The 19,641-nt window shown below is 44.7% G+C and overlaps 1 protein-coding gene across 4 annotated transcripts in view; it reads left to right on the top strand.

Annotated features, from left to right (window-relative positions):
• The window catches only part of nhsl2 (NHS-like 2), a 147,620-nt gene that overhangs the window by 82,688 nt on the left and 45,291 nt on the right, over nucleotides 1–19,641 (top strand). Inside the window, exon 1 of one of the 4 annotated variants that reach the window (XM_071333327.1) lies at nucleotides 4,543–4,762. The exons of the other annotated variants lie outside the window; for them this stretch is intronic. Within the exon in view, the coding sequence (XP_071189428.1) occupies nucleotides 4,729–4,762 (34 nt within the window). The 5' untranslated portion in view covers nucleotides 4,543–4,728. Of the gene's footprint in view, nucleotides 1–4,542; nucleotides 4,763–19,641 lie in introns of those variants that run through there. 4 annotated transcript variants of the gene reach the window in all.

Here is a 19,641-nt window from a genome sequence, read left to right on the forward strand (position 1 = left end):
ATTCACTGTATCACAATTCCAGTGGGTCAGAAGTTTACGTACACTAAGTTGACTGTGCCTTTAAACAGCGTGGAAAATTCCCGAAAATGATGTCATGGCTATAGAAGCTTCTGATAGGCTAATTGACATAATTTGAGTCAATTGGAGGTGTACCTGTGGATGTATTTCAAGGCCTACCTTCAAACTCAGTGCCTCTTTGCTTGACATCATGGGAAAATCAAAAGAAATCAGCCAAGACTTCAGATAAAAAATTGTCTGGTTCATCCTTGGGAGAAATGTCCAAATGCCTGAAGGTACCACGTTCATCTGTACAAACAATAGTACGCAAGTATTAACACCATGGGACCACGCAGCCGTCATACCGCTCAGGAAGGAGACTCGTTTTGTCTCCTAGAGATGAACGTACTTTGGTGCGAAATGTGCAAATCAATCCCAGAACAACAGCAAAGGACCTTGTGAAGATGTTGGAGGAAACGGGTACAAAAGTATCTATATCCACAGTAAAACAAGTTCTATATCGACATAACCTGAAAGGCCGCTCAGCAATGAAGAGGTAGCTGCTCCAAAACCGCCATTTCAACTGCACATGGTGACAAAGATCGTACTTTTTGGAGAAATGTCCTCTGGTCTGATGAAACAAAAATAGAACTGTTTGGCCATAATGACCATCATTATGTTTGGAGGAAAAAGGGGGAGGCTTGCAAGCTGAAAAACACCATCGCAACCATGAAGCACGGGAGTGGCAGCATCATGTTGTGGGGGTGCTTTGCTGCAGGAGGGACTGGTGCACTTCACAAAATAGATGGCATCATGAGGATGGAAAATTTTGTGGATATATTGAAGCAACATCTCAAGACATCAGTCAGGAAATTTAAGCTTGGTCGCAAATGGGTCTTCCAAATGGACAATGACTCCAAGCATCCTTTCAAAGTTGTGGCAAAATGGCTTAAGGAGAACAAAGTCAAGGTATTGGAGTGGCCATCACAAAGCCCTGACCTCAATCCCATAGAAAATTTGTGGGCAGAACTGAAAAAGCGTGTGCGAGCAAGGAGGCCTTCAAACCTGACTCAGTTACACCAGCTCTGTCAGGAGGAATGGGCCAAGATTCACCCAACTTATTGTGGGAAGCTTGTGGAAGGCTACCCAAAACGTTTGACCCAAGTTAAACAATTTAAAGGCAATGCTACCAAATACTAATTGAGTGTATGTAAACTTCAGACCCACTGGGAATTTGATGAAAGAAATAAAGGCTGAAATAAATCATTCTCTCTACTATTATTCTGACATTTCTCAGTCTTAAAATAAAGTGGTGTTCCTAACTGACCTAAAACAGGGAATTTCTACTTGGATTAAATGTCAGGAATTGTGAAAAACTGAGTTTAAATGTATTTGGCAAAGGTGTATGTAAACTTCCGACTTCAACTGGATATACAGGATTGGGGTGTAACTGATTTCACGTGGTCAGTTACATGATTACAAAAAACTGTACCTGTAATCAGATTACAGATACTTAAAAAAAAACGTGCGATTACTTCTTGGATTACTTTTAAATTTAGAAAGGATGTTTGCGAAAAAATATATATTATGACATCTTTCGTTTTTCTCAATGACATTCAATTCAGCATTGAAAAAAAGGCGCAAGTTTGTTCCACCTGAGCGAGTCTGATCACAAGTCAGAAACTTGGGAAAGTAACTTAACTTGTTATGGCTGCAGGGGGCGTATTGAAAAACTGGAAAATATGTGCCCATTTTCAAACGGCCTCTTACTCAATTTTTGCTCGTACAATATGCATATTATTATTACTATTGGATAGAAAACAGTCTCTAGTTTCTAAAACCGTTTGAATTATTTCTCTAAGTGGAACAGAACTCTTTTTACAGCCCATTTCCTATCCAGAAGTGAGATTTCCAAAATCGATGTCTCTCTTCAAGAGCTTGTCTATAAAAGGGCATGTCACTTAAGACTGTAGAAACACGTCATACGCCTTCCCCTGGGTGTCATGCGGAAGTGAGAGCAGAAATGACTTGATTATCTCGTCCTGGGATTGAACACAACCTCTTGGAGTGAGAGCTGCGCACTTTATTTTTTTTTCTGGGCGCGAAGTAGGACCTGGACTCGGCTCCTGGAAAACCCTCGTTAAAGGGAAAGTAACGGAAAGTAATCAGATTGTGTTTCGGTAATCTAAAAGTTGCATTACTGATATTTTTTTTTTGATAGGTAACTGTAATGGATTGCATTTAGAAAGTAACCTACCCAACCCTATTATATATTTGGCTGACTGTAGGTTATGCAGTCTCTCTGTGATTCCATCTCTCTCTGCTGCTGTACAACGGTTTTCCAGAAGATGATGATGATGAACCTGATAGCTGTGTGTTTTTGTTAGTGTCCCGTTGTGAAAAATGCCTTCTCTGCGTCTTACTCACTCACGCACACACACCACACTACTCCCACTAGCAAACAAACACACACGACTTCCATTTACATTTTCTCAGACCAATTAAATTTCTCATCCACTGTGTAGCCAGCACCCTCCAGAGATAGCGAGAGAGAGGGGAGAGGGATGGATGGATGGTGCAGGGAGGGCGGGAACGAGTGTGATTGAGTAGAGCTGGGACGATAAATCGAAAATTAGCGACACCGACCATTCCGATCACTTATCGCAGGCATTTTGCTGATATCGTTCACTATGATAAATAGCCTATACTAGAGAAATTTGACATTTGAAATGAAATAAGTTTGCTAATATGGCTGATTGTTAATGGGACAATTGATGGCTACAACCATCAAACTACAATAGTAGTAGTAGTAGTAGTTTAAAGGATAATAAAAATACATTAACGTTATGAACTTATGGTTCTATTTATCGCTATTGTATCAATTCCGGCAATTTATCGCGATATCGCCCAGCTCTATGATTGAGAATGAGTGTGTGAGTGACTGAGCAGGCTTCTGTTGCCATGGCAACATTCAGGTGTTAAAGCAGTTTGAATGCCGAATGGTTCTCTGCTGATGACTGGTGTGTTTGTGTGTGTGTGTGTACATTTGTTCAGTCGTGTGTGTGTGTTCCTGTGCGTGAGTGAGAGTGATTTGCGTGCACACACCTGTGTGCGTGAATGTGCGTGTGTGTGAACAAGAGGTCTACATGTGTATCTGTATGAGGGAAAGTCTGTGTGTGTATCCTTGGTCACCTGGTCTATGTGCTGCAGGCATAGAGGGTGTGTCATAGTGTTGTCCCACAGACATCGAATGTAAATAGCAGGAATGTAAATCCACTGTCCACTGACTGTGTTAGGGAGTACATTTGACTGTGTGTGTGTGTGTGTATATGTTAGTGAGTTTGTCCCATAGTGCCAGTAAGTGAGTTGTTGCTGTACAGATTCCACCCTGTATGTATACAATATGCTGTCTGTATGCCATAGATCATACCGTTGTTGTGGCTGTAGCCTATCATATCCTTTTATCTTAGCCCTTTTATCTTAGGGGTGAGGAAGGAAGAGGGAGAGAGAGGGGGGGGGGGGGAGGTATCGTTCAGGGTGTTATGTGTTCTTAGAGAGACTGTTGTCTTCTGGCTGTCTGTCCCTCTCTCTATTCCTCTCTCGCTCTCTCGCTCTCTCTCTCCTTTTCTCTCTCCTTTTGATGTACTTTACATGCTCTTGAAAGCGAATACATTGGCAATACTTATATTATCTATACTGACCAAGTCTTAAGCCTCAATGTTTCTTCATATGGCACGCACACACACACACACACACACACACACACACACACACACACACACACACACACACACACACACACACACACACACACACACACACACACACACACACACACACACACACACACACACACACACGTGTAGAGTCAGGAGAATAAGATGATCTGCTGATTACTCAGACATGCGTTTGGTGTTGGCTGTAGAAAGCGCTGATTGCAGACGCTTCAAAGAAGAATTTCACAATTAACTCACTCACACACACAGGGTTAGCCTCTTTAGTTTGGTTGGTAAAGTTCCTCCAACACTCTCATCAGTGAACATGTTCTGTGTGTGGGTGTGTGTGTGTGTGTGTGTGTGTGTGTGTGTGTGTGTGTGTGTGTGTGTGTGTGTGTGTGTGTGTGTGTGTGTGTGTGTGTGTGTTTCTATGTGGGTACCGGCCCCATGGTGTGGATGCATAGTAAACCCTGCAGACACACACACACCAAGTTATTATCTGTTAGTTTGGTTGTTTTTGCTTCTCGACGTGTTCTTTTGGTTTTACAGCCATGTTCTGATTCTTGTCGTGGTCATGTTTTTATGTGGTGCGCTCATTCCTGCGGACACACACACCCAGGTTCCCTATTGGCCAGTTATCCGTCACCTCCAGTGTGCTCAGGAAATGGTTCAGGAAAGGGTTAGAGAGGAAGGGAAGGGAAAAGCAGCGCAGCGATGACAATGGCCACAGAGGGAGGGAAGGGGGAGGATGGGGGGAGACAGGAGGGGAGGGTGTGAACAGAGCCGGCACCATTGACTTCCTCTCTTTCTCCCCTCGACATACTAGAGAAATCTCTCTCCTCTCTCTCTCTCTCTCTCTCTCTCTCATTCTTGCTGACACACTCCTAGCTTCAGTCAGTTAATGACTCACAAGACTTACCTCAGAGTCTGGAGCGTCTCTCTCTTTCTTTCTCTCCCTCTTCCCCTCTCGCTTCCCGTTCCCACTCCTACTGAGTGAGTAAGTGTGGAAGCAGACATGGAGAAGCTGGAAGTTTTACGGACCAGGTCAGGTAAGGCTGCCTGGGAATGTAGGGATTTCGGAATCGGCGCTTGGAACAACCTAGCACGAGGAGTAGGGTGTTTATCATTATAAGAAACGCTTAGGAATGTTAGCTTATTCGAAAGCAGCAGCGTCTGTCTGTATATGTGTTTCTGTATATGTGTGTGTGTTTCTGTATGTGTGTGTGTGTGTGTGTGTGTGTGTGTGTGTGTGTGTGTGTGTGTGTGTTGAAGTCAAACTGTGGATCGGAGTTGGAAAGACCCAAAAAGCTGTACGAAGTCATGTGTTTGTTGTTATATTGGACTTCACCACTAAATGGCATGAGCCTTCTGTCTTCTTATGTGAAAACTAGCACTTCACTTCACTTCTCATGCTAAGATGAGAAAAGCTGTAATGTTGGTTGTAAGCTTTATTGTATACATGAGAAACAGTGGCGTGTCGTGAGATCTCCTTTCTTGTCCAAGTCATGCAAGGAAAAGGAGTCAGCGTCTCATTGATCGGGAATGAGAGTTACGATGCCAAGATATGAAACACTGCTGGCTCTGAGAAATGTGTGTTTGTACAGAGGAGTATCAGTGAGGTAAGGGCAATTCCACGGTGACGGAATTACAGCTTTGACTCTGTTTTTTTCCCTTTGAAGTGTATGCCAAAGAAAAACCGTTGATTTGAAAGTTGAACAATTTCCACTGAAAAATGTACAAAAACGAATTTTGTGGAATAACTGATGCAGATGCACATTTTTGGTAACGAAATTACGATAAAATCTCCCTCAGGATTTTATGCCACCATGTTTAATAAAACCTAAAAAGTTAAATATCTGCTCCGATGTCTGCAGGAGGAATTGGGTGTCAGCTATGACATGGCACCTTGAGTTTGAATAATATATACTTTGGTTATTGAACTACAATAAGTGAAGTGAATTAGAGCCCTGCGTGGGCCTACATTTTAAGGCCCTACCATACCCAGGCCCGATTGCGTCTGCCAAATTTAAAGCGAAATCAGAAATAACCTCCTCAGTTAGTAAATCCATTAGCTGCTCCTCTCTGTCTGTCACTCACTCCCAGCTCGATCCGCATGCACTCTCTGCGCAATGGCGGCTCTTGGTCGACGAATATCCATAGCAACGGCTCGGCTTGGGCTCCTCTGCTCGGTGACGAGACGTGAGAGAGCATTGAGCTGTTCGGAGCTAAACCACCGACAAAACGTTGTTATTTTCGTGAAATAATCTCTCCTGTTTTTATATTTGACGAGGATGAAGCGCTTCTGTTGCCGCGTTACGATCTTAGTCAGATATGACTGTACTGTGCAGCAGAGCACGAGCAAATGGCTCGGCGTCAAAAATGTCAGTGATCAATTTAGTCATACCCAAGACCTACCCGTAACTTAGTTATTGATGGAAAAAACAGGGCCTACCCGGCCCTAACCCAATGTATAATGTTGGGGCCCGTCGGGCTCGGGTTGGAAAGCAGAGGTCTAAAGTGGATTTACACCCGGTAACGGAATTTTGGTAACGGAATAACATCATGGGTCCCTGATCTGTACCACACAGAAATGCATCATTATGGATACGACTGTCATTCTCCTCATGTTTCACAAGTTTGGACATCACAACGTTGCTCAGCAAAGCACAGTACAGTGCAGTACAATACAATACAGCAAAGCACAGTACAGTGCAGTACAATACAATACAATACAGCAGAGTAGGGTAGAGTCCAGCACAATACAGTAAAGTATAATTCAGTACAGTACGATATACTGTACTCTACTATATTCTACTTTTCTTTACTTCATTGTATTGTACTGTTCTCTACTGGGCTCTATTCACTGTATTGTACGGTGCTGTTCAAACTGGTGAAACATACATCTATGATAGTTCAGTTCTTGTTCAGATTTGGTCCGGTCTGTCTGTGGACATTAACATCAAGGCCAGGGTGAACTGACCAAATTTCCACGACTTTTCAACGTCAATGGATGTCCAGTGTCGGTCGGTGCTCGGTGGGTGAGGATGCTGGTTGCAGTAAATGGAAAGAGAGGGGGCTCGTGGGTAGGTGTCAGTAGGATCCGGGAGAGGTGACATTAACTGGAGAGTGAGAAAGGCAGAGAGAGCGAGAGAAAATAAAGAAAACAGTTATGAGCTTCCAGTGGAAGGGAGAACAGTACCAGGTGACACAACTGTGTCTGTTTTGTGACTGTTTTGACCAATTCAGCTGCAGTAATTCCATTACTGATTTTTGGTGATGGAATTACGAGTTTTATTCTATGAATAATTCATCCCAAAAATATGATATCAGTATTATCACTATAACTAATTAATAGATCTACCATTACTTGTTACTTCTGTGAGCTTTCCTCATGAGGGAGAGAAATGCGAGGCACAAGGCAATACTTAAACAATTTCTCAAACTATATTAGTTGGCAGGGGTCTTTACGTGAACATGATTGTGTTTTTATGTAGATCTGTTTTCCATATGTTTATCCAGAAATCAAAGCCTTTACTTATGCCTATTTTTTAAGAAGGAAAAGGGTTGAAAAATGTATCTATGCCTTCATTTCCCCAAAATCTCTCTCTCTCTCTCTCTCTACATGCGCTGAAATACAACAAGTGTAGACCTTACACCGAAATGCTTAATTACAAGCCCTTAAACAACAATACAGTTAAAAAAAAATGTAATTAAAGAGCAGCAGTAAAATAACAGTAGCGAGGCTATACACAAAAGTGAATATGCATAGATAATGAACAGAGTAGTAGCAGGGAAAATAGGGGGTGGGGGGGAGACAATGCAAATAGTCTGGGTAGCCATTTGATTACCTGAGGTAATTGAGGTAATACGTAAGTAGAGTTAAAGTGACTATGCATAGATAATAAACAGAGAGTAGCAGCAGCGTAAAATAGGTGGTGCGGTTGGGGGACAATGCAAATAGTCTGGGTAACCATTTGATTAGCTGTTCAGGAGTCTTATGGCTTGGGGATAGAAGCTGTTAAGAAGCCTTTTGGACCTAGACTTTGTGTTCCGGTACTGCTTGCCGTGCGGCAGCAGAGACAACAGTCTATGACTAAAGTGGCTGGAGTCTTTGACAATTTTTAAGGCCTTCCTTTGACACTGCCTGGTATAGAGGCCCCAAGCTTGGTGTACTGGGCCGTATGCACTACCCTCTGTAGTGCCTTGTGGTTGGAGGCCGAGCAGTTGCCATACTAGGCAGTGATGCAACCAGTCAGGATGCTCTCAATGGTGCAGCTGTAAAACTCTTTGAGGATCTGAGGACCCATGCCAAATCTTTTCAGTCTCCTGAGGGGGAATAGGCTTTGTCGTGCCCTCGTCATGACTGTCTTGGTGTGTTTGGACCATGATAGTTTGTTGGTGATGTGGACACCAAGGAACTTGAAGCTCTCAACCTGCTCTACTACAGCACCGTTGAGAATGGGGGCGTGCTCAGTCCTCCGTTTCCTGTAGTCCACAATCATCTCCTTTGTCTTGATCATGTTGAGGGAGAGGTTTTTATCCTGGCACCACATGGCCAGGTCTCTGACCTCCTCACTATAGGCTGTCTTGTTGTTGTCGGTGATCAGGCCTACCACTGTTGTGTCGTCAGCAAACTTAATGATGGTGTTGGAGTTGTGCCTGGCCATGCATTCATGGGTGAACAGGGAGTACAGGAGGGGCTTGAGCATGCACCCCTGAGGGGCTCCCGTTGTCCCAGGGTCCTTAGCTTAGTGATGAGCTTCGAGGGCACTATGGTGTTGAACGCTGAGCTGTAATTAATGAACATCATTCTCACGTAGGTGTTCCTTTTGTCCAGGTGGCAAACGGCAGTGCGGAGTGCAAAAGAGATTGCATCATCTGTGGATCTGTTGGGGCGGTATGCAAATTGCAGTGGGTCTAGGGTTTCTGGGAAAATGGTGTTGATGTGAGCCATGACAAGCCTTTCAAAGCATTTCATGGCTACAGACGTGAGTGCTACGGGTCGGTAGTCATTTAGGCAGGTTACCTTCGTGTTCTTGGGCACAGGGACTATGGTGGTCAGCTTGAAACATGTTGGTATTACAGACTCGGTCAGGGACAGTCACTCTGTTTTATTGTTGTTTAACCCTTCTGTAAGACCATTACAGTGTTGTACTTAATAAGGCCAGAGGGGTTGTGGTATATGGCCAATATTCATTCCACTAATTTGTTTTTCTTAGGCGGGAAAGTTAATATTTTATTGTTTTCAAGGTTGAAAGTTCTGGAGTGAGTAAACACTCTGACATTCTGACAGATGGTCTTGTGATGTTTCTACCATAAAGCTGTATCTCTATGTATCTCTATGGTTCCTACAGAGCTAGGCCCTGTTGCTACAGTATGAATGTCAAGTCCCCATGCGGATACCTCACAGTCACATGTTACTGGTGTGTGTGTGTGTGTGTGTGTGTGTGTGTGTGTGTGTGTGTGTGTGTGTGTGTGTGTGTGTGTGTGTGTGTGTGTGTGTGTGTGTGTGTGTGTGTGTGTGTGTGTGTGTGTGTGTGTGTGTGTGAGAGTCCTACTGAAGGGCTTTCTGCGTGATGAGGGAATACACACCATTTGAATGTAGTTAAGATCTTTCACCTTGACCCCTGAACTCTAGGAATCCTTACATACACGTGTTGAGGTGACCGAGTTTGACTGGGGTCACTGCCTCACACACACACACACACACACACACACACACACACACACACACACACACACACACACACACACACACACACACACACACACACACACACACACACACACCGTTTAGGCCCTTGGACGAGTAACAGTATTCCACCATGAGATTCCAACAGTACATTAGAACATTCCATTAGACCCCAGCTAGTCATTATAATAACTCTAACTATACTATAGAACCACATACCACAGGCTCAGCTTTCACCATATCACACTGCACTGAAGACAATGTGCCAGGGGTAGGACTAATGTGGCTTTAACACACACACACACACTTTCCATGTCGTTCTATCCTTCTCGGTAATTATCTATAAAAATGAATGGGATAGAAATTAAAGCTCATAGAATTTTTATGCAAACGAGTTTCTAAATGCAGCCTCATCACGCTCCTTAGCCTGACAGATATAATGACACTGAAGAAAAGATGGATGAGAGAGACAGAAGGAGAGAGACAGAGTTAAAGAGCCAATAGTAGGGATAGAGGGAGAGATTATGGAGGGAGGAGGAGAGGAGGCTCGATGAGGGTTAAAGCAGGGAACAAGGAGAGGAGGATGGAGAAGTGCTTAGGAGGAGGTGTGTGTGTATTTCTGAATTGAGTTAGTGTGTAAACGATGGCTCTGACCTCCATGTGACACTCTCCCAGTGGTATCCCTATGTTTTGGCTCTGTCAGTCTGTGTGTCTGTGTGTATGTCTGTGCTTGCGTGTGTGGTACCAGATCTTCTTTCTGTGGTCCTTCATGGCTGCCTCTGCCCCACCCTCTCTCGCTCTCCCACTCCTCCTTTTCTCTATTTCTCCCTGTCTCTCTTCTCTCTCTCCACCCTACCTCCCCCCTCTCGCTCCATCTACCCCCATCTACTCTTTCTTCTAATAATTCAGTATCTTCTCATTTCCTTTATTAACTGTCTCTCTCTCTCCTCCCTTCCTCCCCCTTCCCTCCCACATCCTTTCCTCGCCCTCCTTCTCTCTTTCCATCTACCCCCTCCTCTAGTAAATCTGTATCTTTTTCTTTTTTTTCTCCACAATTTTGTGATGTCCAATTGCGATCCAATTACGATCTTGTCTCATCGCTGCAATTCCCCAACGGGCTCGGGAGAGGCGAAGGTCAAGTCCTCCGAAACATGACCCGCCAAACTGCACTTCTTAACACCCGCCTGCTTAACCCGGAAGCCAGCCGCACCAATGTTTCAGAGGAAACACCATTCAACTGACGACAGAGTCAGCCTGCAGGCGCCCGTCCCGCCACAAGGTGTTGCTAGAGCGCAATGAGCCACGTAAAGCCCCCCCCCCGGCCAAACCCTCCCCTAACCCGGACGGCGCTGGGCCAATTGTGCGCCGCCCTATGGGACTCCCGGTCACGGCCGGTTGTGACAGCCTGTAATCGAACTGTCTGCAGTGATGCCTGTAGTACCTTAGACCGCTGTGGCATTCAGGAGTCAATTCTGTATCTTCTAATTTCCATTATTAACTGTATTCTCTCTCTCTCTCCCTCCCTCCCCCTCTCTTCTCTAATCATTTAGTATCTTATAATTTCCGTTATTAACTGTATTGTCTCCAGGCTGTTGTCTGTAGAGAACAGTTTATCCCATCATGTCCTGTGTCTGAGCTGCGGTTTATATTAGATGGGAGGGAGTGAGTGAGTGTCTCAACCCTGGCCTCCCTTCATGTAGTTCAATTGTGTGTCTTATCTATTTGACTTGGGTGTGGATGAGGATACAGGACTACTCTCACTTTTGTCTGCAACTGGCTTGGAGCATAGATCTAGAATTCATAGAACATTGATCAGTCCCAAGATTATTCAGTTAAAACAGAATTTCAGAATGTCATTCAAATTTAGGTTTTTCAACGTTTGCAATAGTTCTCCATGTGATACCTAACCAACAAGCACCTTTTTGTGATAGAAATTCCAGATGCATTAAAGGGTGGTGTGTGAGTTCTATATATTGTATATCTACGTCTGAGGTTTATTAGTCTTGTCTGGTCAGGAACTGGACAGGAAGTGGATGGAGAACTGCTTCCTGTCAACCTCCCGCCGATACAATGGGCTCTGGAAGTAATCTGTGTGTGTGTGTGTTGTGTGTGTGTGTGTGTGTGTGTGTGTGTGTGTGTGTGTGTGTGTGTGTGTGTGTGTGTGTGTGTGATTGTCTGCACAGTATGTGTGTTTGATGTGACTATACCAAGTTGCCGGGTCCATTTAGACTTAACTTTTAAGCTTCAATGACAGAAAAGCTGCTCAGTTTAGTCTTATCATCTCCCCTAGTAATAGGGGAACAAATCTTCTCTTAACTTTGACTCTTCCACTCACAGCAAAATGGAGTCTTAAAAGAGTCTTAAGTACTAACTGTTCTGTAGCTCTGCGTGTGTGACTGGTCTCCCTGGGGCCATACTTGCAAACATTGGAAAAAGTTTAAGTTTAAGTTCAAGGTTAGGTTTTAGCATCAGCCTATTAAAATCGTCGACATGGTATCGCGTGATGGAATGCTACATTGTAGCTGGTCCCATCAGATAACCTGTCACACATTAGCCCTATGCTAACATCACCAGGTTCCAGTGATTATTTCCCGTAACCACCTCCTCATCAGCCTATCAAAGATCTTAAACTTGATGTGATTGAACACTTTTCCATGAGAGCGTTCTTAATAGAAGTCAAATGGCACGATCTGCTATTCAGCGTTATTAAAACACGAAGGTTCCTGGTGTTTTTCGCCGTTTGCGGCATGTTCAAATCCCACGTGAGATATAGTTATTTCCTTTGAAATGTAGAATTACATTTATTGTGATGGTGTGTTTGGCGAAGGGAATTGCAGCCAAAACCTTCTAAATGAAGATGACAAATATATTTCATGAGGAGCTTCTTGAAGTTGCTCTTGCAGACCTACACATAGGCTACTGCTACAGGAGTGTAACGTTAGTGATGCCGGAGCGACGCTCAGAATGGTGCTCATTTAATCAAGTTTAGATCAAAGCAGAAACAATGTCTCACAAGATCACTTAATGATGAATTAGTATTCTACACTGATCAAAAAATATAAACGCAACATGTAAAGTGTTGGTCCCATGTTTCGTCAGCTGAAATAAAAAATCCCTGAAATTTTCCATAAGCACAAAAAGCTTATTTCTCTCAAATGTTGTGCACAAATTTGTTTACATCCCTGTTATTGAGGAGTATTTCTGTCTGTAATAAAGGCCTTTTGTGGAGAAAAAAAATCATTATGATTGGCTGGGCCTGGCTCGCCAGTGGGTTGGCCTGGCAGTTAAGTGGGTGGGCCTATGCCTTCCAAGGCCCACCCATGTCTGCAGCCCTGCCCAGTCATGTGAAATCCATAGATTAGAGCCTAATGAATTTATTTCAATTGACTGATTTCCTTATATGAACTGTAACTCAGTAAAATCTTTGAAATTGTTGCATGTTGCGTTTATATAATAACATATTATAACATTACTGTTAGACCAAAAACACCACTTAATTTCTTAGGTAGGCTACACTTACATGTACAGTACAATGTTTTATATACATTATTATAATCATATACTTTGTCACATATGCCTTTGTTGATTCGAGCATTAAGGACTAGTAGTGAAATGTTTTTTCCAGGGCCTACTACTCACCCCAAACAACTCCAAACAGGTACCCCAAACAGGTACCCCAAACAGATGCCCCAAAGGACCCCAAACAACCCCAAACAGGTACCGCAAACAACCCCAAACAGGTCACCCAAAGTAACGCCAAACAACCTCAAACAGATATCCCAAACAACCCCAAACGGATGCCCCAAATGACCCCAAACTGGTACCCTAAACAACCCCAAACAGGTAGTGAGAAAGGGACATAGAGAAATAGATAGTGATAGAGGGAGATTGAGAAAGAGAAGGGAATAGAGAGAAGGGGATAGAGAGAGAGAGAGAGAGAGACAGAGTGAGCGAGAGGGGGGGAAGGAGAGAGCAAAAGATAAGGAGAGGTAGAGATGGAGATAGTCAGAGAAGTCATGTTGATGCAGACCATTATTAAAACTTTTAATGTTCTCACAGTCGTTCAAAGGTCAATGTGGTCAATCTGTCATGACGTAAGCCTACAGGCATTGTGTTGTCTAAGGAACTCGTTTTGTTTGGCTACAGTTCTCTGCTCAGCACCTTTTGCAGTAACTAGTCATGACAATAATCTGATGTCAACTGCAAAACATTCTAATTGAAAATGCTCTTTTAAGCACACATGGCATGTACATCACTTAAAATGTTACTCTGTACGTAACACCACGACACACTGGGACTGCCTCCCAAATGGCACCCTATTCCCTACAAAGTGTACTACTTTTGATCAGGGCCCAGAGGCAAAAGTGGCGCACTAGGGAGCGAATAGGGTGCTATTTGAGGACTCGGTCTGTGACTTCCAGTTCTGACACGACACACTCCCTGTTGTTTCATGTCCCATCAGGAAGAACATCCTCAATGGGAGATGTTAATGCCTTAGAACTGTTGTCTTCTTATTCCTCTGTGTGTGTGTGTGTGTGTGTGTGTGTGTGTGTGTGTGTGTGTGTGTGTGTGTGTGTGTGTGTGTGTGTGTGTGTGTGTGTGTGTGTGTGTGTGTGTGTGTGTGTGTGTGTGTGTGTGTGTGTGTGTGTTATAATTCCTCTGCGTGTTGCCCTAGTCCCCAGCTGCGATACTGTGATACATTTAGTAACTAACTCCTCTCTGACTCACATCGCAATGGCTACGTCCCAAATGGCACCATCTTCATAGTGCGGTACTTTAGACCAGGACCTATAGTGCACAAGAATAGGGTGCCATTTGGGTCACGTGTATGGGACAAGAGAAGAGTATCGAGAAGCACTTACATCCTAATAGATGGGATACAACTTTAGTCTGTCAGATCACACTTTTAATGAAAGACAGATTATACAGGCTTAATGAATCGTTCATACGTTCTCCGTAAGCGTTTCTTCTAGTGCTCTCACAAATGTGGCACAAACCTTTTTGCCATTTGTTTATGCTTTCTGAAACATCAAATCACACAACAGCATGATGGAAAGATGTCCTCGAAACATTTTTCTTAAATAGGCTTAAAATATTTCTTCGAATTTTGTGCCACAGTAATCCTTTACTGAGGAACAAATAAATGGATACACTACATGACCAAAAGTATGTGCACACCTGCTCGTCGAACATCTCATTCCAAAACCATGGGCATTAATATGGAGTTGGTCTCCCCTTTGCTACTATAACAGTCTCCACTCTGCTGGGAAGGCTTTCCACTAGATGTTGGAACATTGCTGCAGGGACTTGCTTCCATTCAGCCATAAGAGCATTAGTGAGGTCAGGCACTGATGTTGGACGATTAAGCCTGGCTCACAGTCGACTTTCCAATTCATCCCAAAGGTGTTCGATGGGGTTGAGGTCAGGGCTCTGTGCAGGCCATTGAAGTTCTTCCACACCGATCTCGACAAACCATTTCTGTATGGACCTTCTTGTGCACGGGGGCATTGTCATGCTGAAACAGGAAAGGGCCTTCCCCAAACTATAGCCACAAAGTTGGAAGCACAGAATCATCTAGAATGTCACTGTGTGCTGTAGCGTTAAGATTTCCCTTCAGTGTGCTTCATTTTATACACATGTCAGCAACGGCTGTGGCTGAAATAGCCTAATCCACTCATTTGAATGGCTGTCCACTACATTTGTGTATATAGTGTATCTACTGTATATATGTCTTTGCTTTCAACATGCCAGCCAGTACACAAACTGTCCAGCTATCCTTTAGAAATCGGTTTAGACTCAGAATCTGTGTGTTGTACTGTAAGCTCAGTTGATTCGGCCAGAGGATGAAGGACTTCTGTGTGTGAGTGTGTGTGTGTGTGTGTGTGTGTGTGTGTTTGTGTTTGTGCCATCTGCGTGTGTAGGTTTATGGGTTAGGGTTAGGGTTAGAGAGCAAGACTGGGGCGTGTGTGTGAGCTCGGGTAGGACGGGTGTGTGGTGACCTCCTTGCTGGGGTCTTTGGGTTGTAGCGGGGGCAGAGTTGGGGGACAGACCAAGGGGACGGGCGGGGACGACTGACCCTGGCGGACCTCTGAGATCACTTCCTGTCAATCTGCCTCACTGACTTCCTCTGGAAGGACACACACACACACACACACACACACACACACACACACACACACACACACACACACACTCCCCATCATGACCTTGAACGAAGTTGCTCAGTCAGCTTGGATAGTGTCTGCTGTGTGTGTGTGTATTCTCAGAGTGGTCTTATCTCCGAGAGATCACTCCAGATTCAAGTAGAAATGTTACGTTGTTGCAGGTCCCCAGAACACCGGGGAGACTCCGTCAAAACTCTCCACTAGGGGCAAAAATAAGAAACTCAAAAAGACTGCCCGGAGCTGGGATTTAGGGTTGTCACGATACCAGTATCAGCAGTATCGTGGCAAGGAAACAAAACATGAAGCGGATTTAATTTCTTGGGGAAAATGAGCCTTATGTTGTCACCCAGAATCACATTTGTTTCTTTTCCAAACCATAGCACACAATGTTTTACATACAGCATGTTTTTAAAAGAGTTTAGTCTGCTTTGTGTTTTACTTTTTGCCATGGAAAATCCGGTATCCTAGCATTATGATACTGGTATCGTGACAACCCTACTGGGATTGAACCTGCGGTTTGGAGCAACTTGGAAATTTGACGTTTGGAGAAATGGTTCATTCTGCAGTGAGACTGTGAGAGCTTGTTGCTAGTCTCTCCTGCTGAGGCCTGGAGCATGGCTGATTCACCTGTAGTCACGGTAACCATGGAATAATAGAGCGAGGGGCGATAACACTTATTAATTCCATAAATATGGTCATCTCCATGTAGGGGTTTGAACCAGGTTTACTGACACACACACACACACACACACACACACACACACACACACACACACACACACCATGGAATGGTTTGGACCAGGGTGACTGTGGGGGTGTTAGCTCATACTTTCCATTGCTTCTCACTCCGTGGTCTGGTTTCTAACACACACACGCACGTACGTAGATAAAATAAAATGTTATTGGTCTCATACACATATTTAGCAGATGTTATTGTGGGTGTAGCGAAATGCTTGTGTTCCTAGCTCCAACAGTGCAGTAGTATCTAACAATTCACAACAATACACAGATGTAAAATAATGGAATTAAGAAAAATATAAATATTAGGACGAGCAATGTCAGAGTCCGGAGTATAAATATATATATATATGTGATGGGATGTATAGACTTTATAGACATTATGGACAGTATGTTGAAAGAATATTTAGTTTATCTGTAGAATAGTATATATACAGCAATAGTTGAATTAGGAGGGCATTGAGTAGAATACAGTATATGAAATTTGTAAAACAGTATGTAAACATTATTAAAGTGACCAGTGATTCCATGTACAGGACATAGGGCGGCAGGGTTGAGTAACCGGGTGGTAGCCGGCTAGTGACAGTGACTAAGTTCAAGGCAGGTACTGGCTAGTGATGGCTATTTAACAGTCTGATGGCCTTGAGATAGAAGCTGTTTTTCAGTCTTTCGGGCCCAGCTTTGATGCACCTGTACTGACCTCTCCTTCTGGATGATAGCGGGTTGAACACGCCATGGCTCGAGAGGTTGATGTCCTTGATGATATTGTTGGCCTTCCTGTGACATCGGGTGCTGTAGGTGTCCTGGAGTACAGCCAGTGTGCCGCCGATGATGCATTGGGCAGACCGCACCACCGTCTGGAGAGCCCTGCAGTTGTGGGCGGTGCAGTTGCTGTACCAGGCGGTGATACAGCCCAACATGATGCTCTCAATGGTGCATCTGTAAAAGTTTGTGAGGGTCTTAGGGGCCAAGACTAATTTCTTCAGCCTCCTCAGGTTGAAGAGGCGCTGTTGTGCCTTCTTCACCACACTGTCTGTGTGGGTGGACCATTTCAGATTGTCAGTGATGTGTGTCGCAGAGAAACTTGAAGCTTTTCACCTTCTCCACTGTGGTCCTGTCGATGTGGATGGGGGCATGCATCCTCTGCTGTCTCCTGAAGTCCACGATCAGCTCCTTCCTATTGGTAATCAGGCCTCCTACTGTTGTCATCTGTAAACTTGATGATTGAGTTGGACGCATGCGTGGCCACGCAGTCATGGGTGAACAGGGAGTACAAGAGTGGCTGAGCACGTACCCTTGTGGGGCACCTTTGTGCATAGTGGAGTTATTGTTTCCAACCGGCGGTCCGGGCGGTCCGTCAGGAAGTCCAGGACCCAGTTGCACAGGGTGGTGTTCAGACCCAGGGCCCCGAGCTTAATGATGAGCTTGAAGGGTACTATGGTGTTGAAGGCTGAGCTATAGTCAATGAACAGCATTCTTACATAGGTATTCCTCTTGTCCAGATGGGATAGGGCAGTGTGCAGTGTGATGGCGATTGCATCGTCTGTGGATCTATTGGTGCGGTATGCAAATTGAAGTGGGTCTAGGGTGTCAGGTAAGGTGGAGGTGATATGATCCTTAACTAGCCTCGCAAAGCACGTCACGATGACCGAATTGAGTGTTACGGGGCGACAGTCTTTTAGTTGAGTTACCTTTGCTTTCTTGGGTACAGGAACAACGGTGGACATCTTGAAGCAAGTGGGGACAGCAGACTGGGATAGAGAGAGATTGAATATGTCCGTAAAAACACTCCAGACAGTTGGTCTGCGCATGCTCTGACGACGTGGCTAGGAATGCCATCTGGGTCGGCAGCCTTGCGAGGGTTAAAAAGTTGAAATGTCTTACTCAAGTCGGCCACCGAGAAGGAGAGCCCACAGTCCTCGGAAGCAGCCCCGGTTGGTGGCACTGTGTTATGTTTAGCGTGTCCGGGATGTCAGTGTCTGCGATGTGACTGGTTTTCCCTTTGTTATCCGTGGTTGTCTGGAGCCCTGCCACATACGTCTCGTGTCTGAGCCACTTTCTGTCTGAGCCACTGACTCCACTTTGACTCTGTACTGTCGTTTTTCCTGTTTGATTGCATGACTGCACTGTTTGTATTCAACCATATTCCCGGTCACCTTGCCGTGGTTAAATGTGGTGGTTCACGCTTTCAGTTTTGCTCGAATACTGCCATCTATCCACAGGTTTTTTGGTTTGGGTAGAATTAGTCACAGTGGGAGCAGCATCCCCTATACACTTCCAGATGAACTCAGTCACTGTGTCAGTGTATACGTCAATGTAATCCTCAGAGTCAACCCGGAACATATCCTAGTCCGCGTGATCAAAACAATCTTGAAGGTCAGACCAGCATTGAATAGACCTCAGCACCTTTAATAGACCGTAGCACCTTAGCACGGTAACCAACAAATACACACATGCGTAAACACACACACACACACACACACACACACACACACACACACACACACACACACACACACACACACACACACACACACACACACACACTACTACTACTACCCTCGGTCGCACTACCCACTCCTTCTCATCCTGCACAACACCTCTTAGAAATGCAATATCTAGAAATACAACATCTACATTAACAACAGTTACCATGTCCCATCTGTCCAGGCGTCCCAATCGAAGTGGCATTCCATTGCCTTGCTAATGAGCAGAACACTGAGATGTGTGTGTCCCTGTAAGCGAAACATAGATTTACACGCCTGACAGTTCCATTTCACACACACACACATGTACTCACACACTAGAGAGAGAGAGAGAGCGAGAGAGAGAGAGAGCGAGAGTGAGTCTCTTTAGCAGGAATGCCTGGCCTCTCAGGCTGTAGAGAAACACATGCTTCGCTTCAGTCTTCACAGTGTGTGTTATGTCTGTGTGTGTGTGTCCCTTGAGACACAGTCAGAGAGAGGGAGGGAGAGAGAGCCTTACTCACTGCACTCAAAGCTTTCTGGCACAAAATGGCTTCTCGGTACTGCAGTAACACACTCAGTATTGGGATCCCCATAAGTTTCTCCCAAGTGGGTGTGACACCTACTTCTGTTTCCCGCTGCACTGTTGCTTGGATTCCACCTGGCGATCTGTTCACCGTCTGCCCTGGCCTGTTTACCCCTGTCTGGTATAGGTACCACCGCCACCCCCCCTCTCTCCCGATCTTTCGCTCGCCTCCAGCACCCACGCACTGTTGAGGCGAGTGACTCTGAACTTACAATGGTTAGCCCCAAGTTGTGATATATTTTTGCTTGTGCTTTATGCAATTTGCCTCATAGCTCCTGCGTGC

The sequence above is a fragment of the Salvelinus alpinus genome, chromosome 11, assembly GCF_045679555.1.
Source record: "Salvelinus alpinus chromosome 11, SLU_Salpinus.1, whole genome shotgun sequence".
In the NCBI taxonomy this organism is placed as follows: Eukaryota; Metazoa; Chordata; class Actinopteri; order Salmoniformes; family Salmonidae; genus Salvelinus; species Salvelinus alpinus.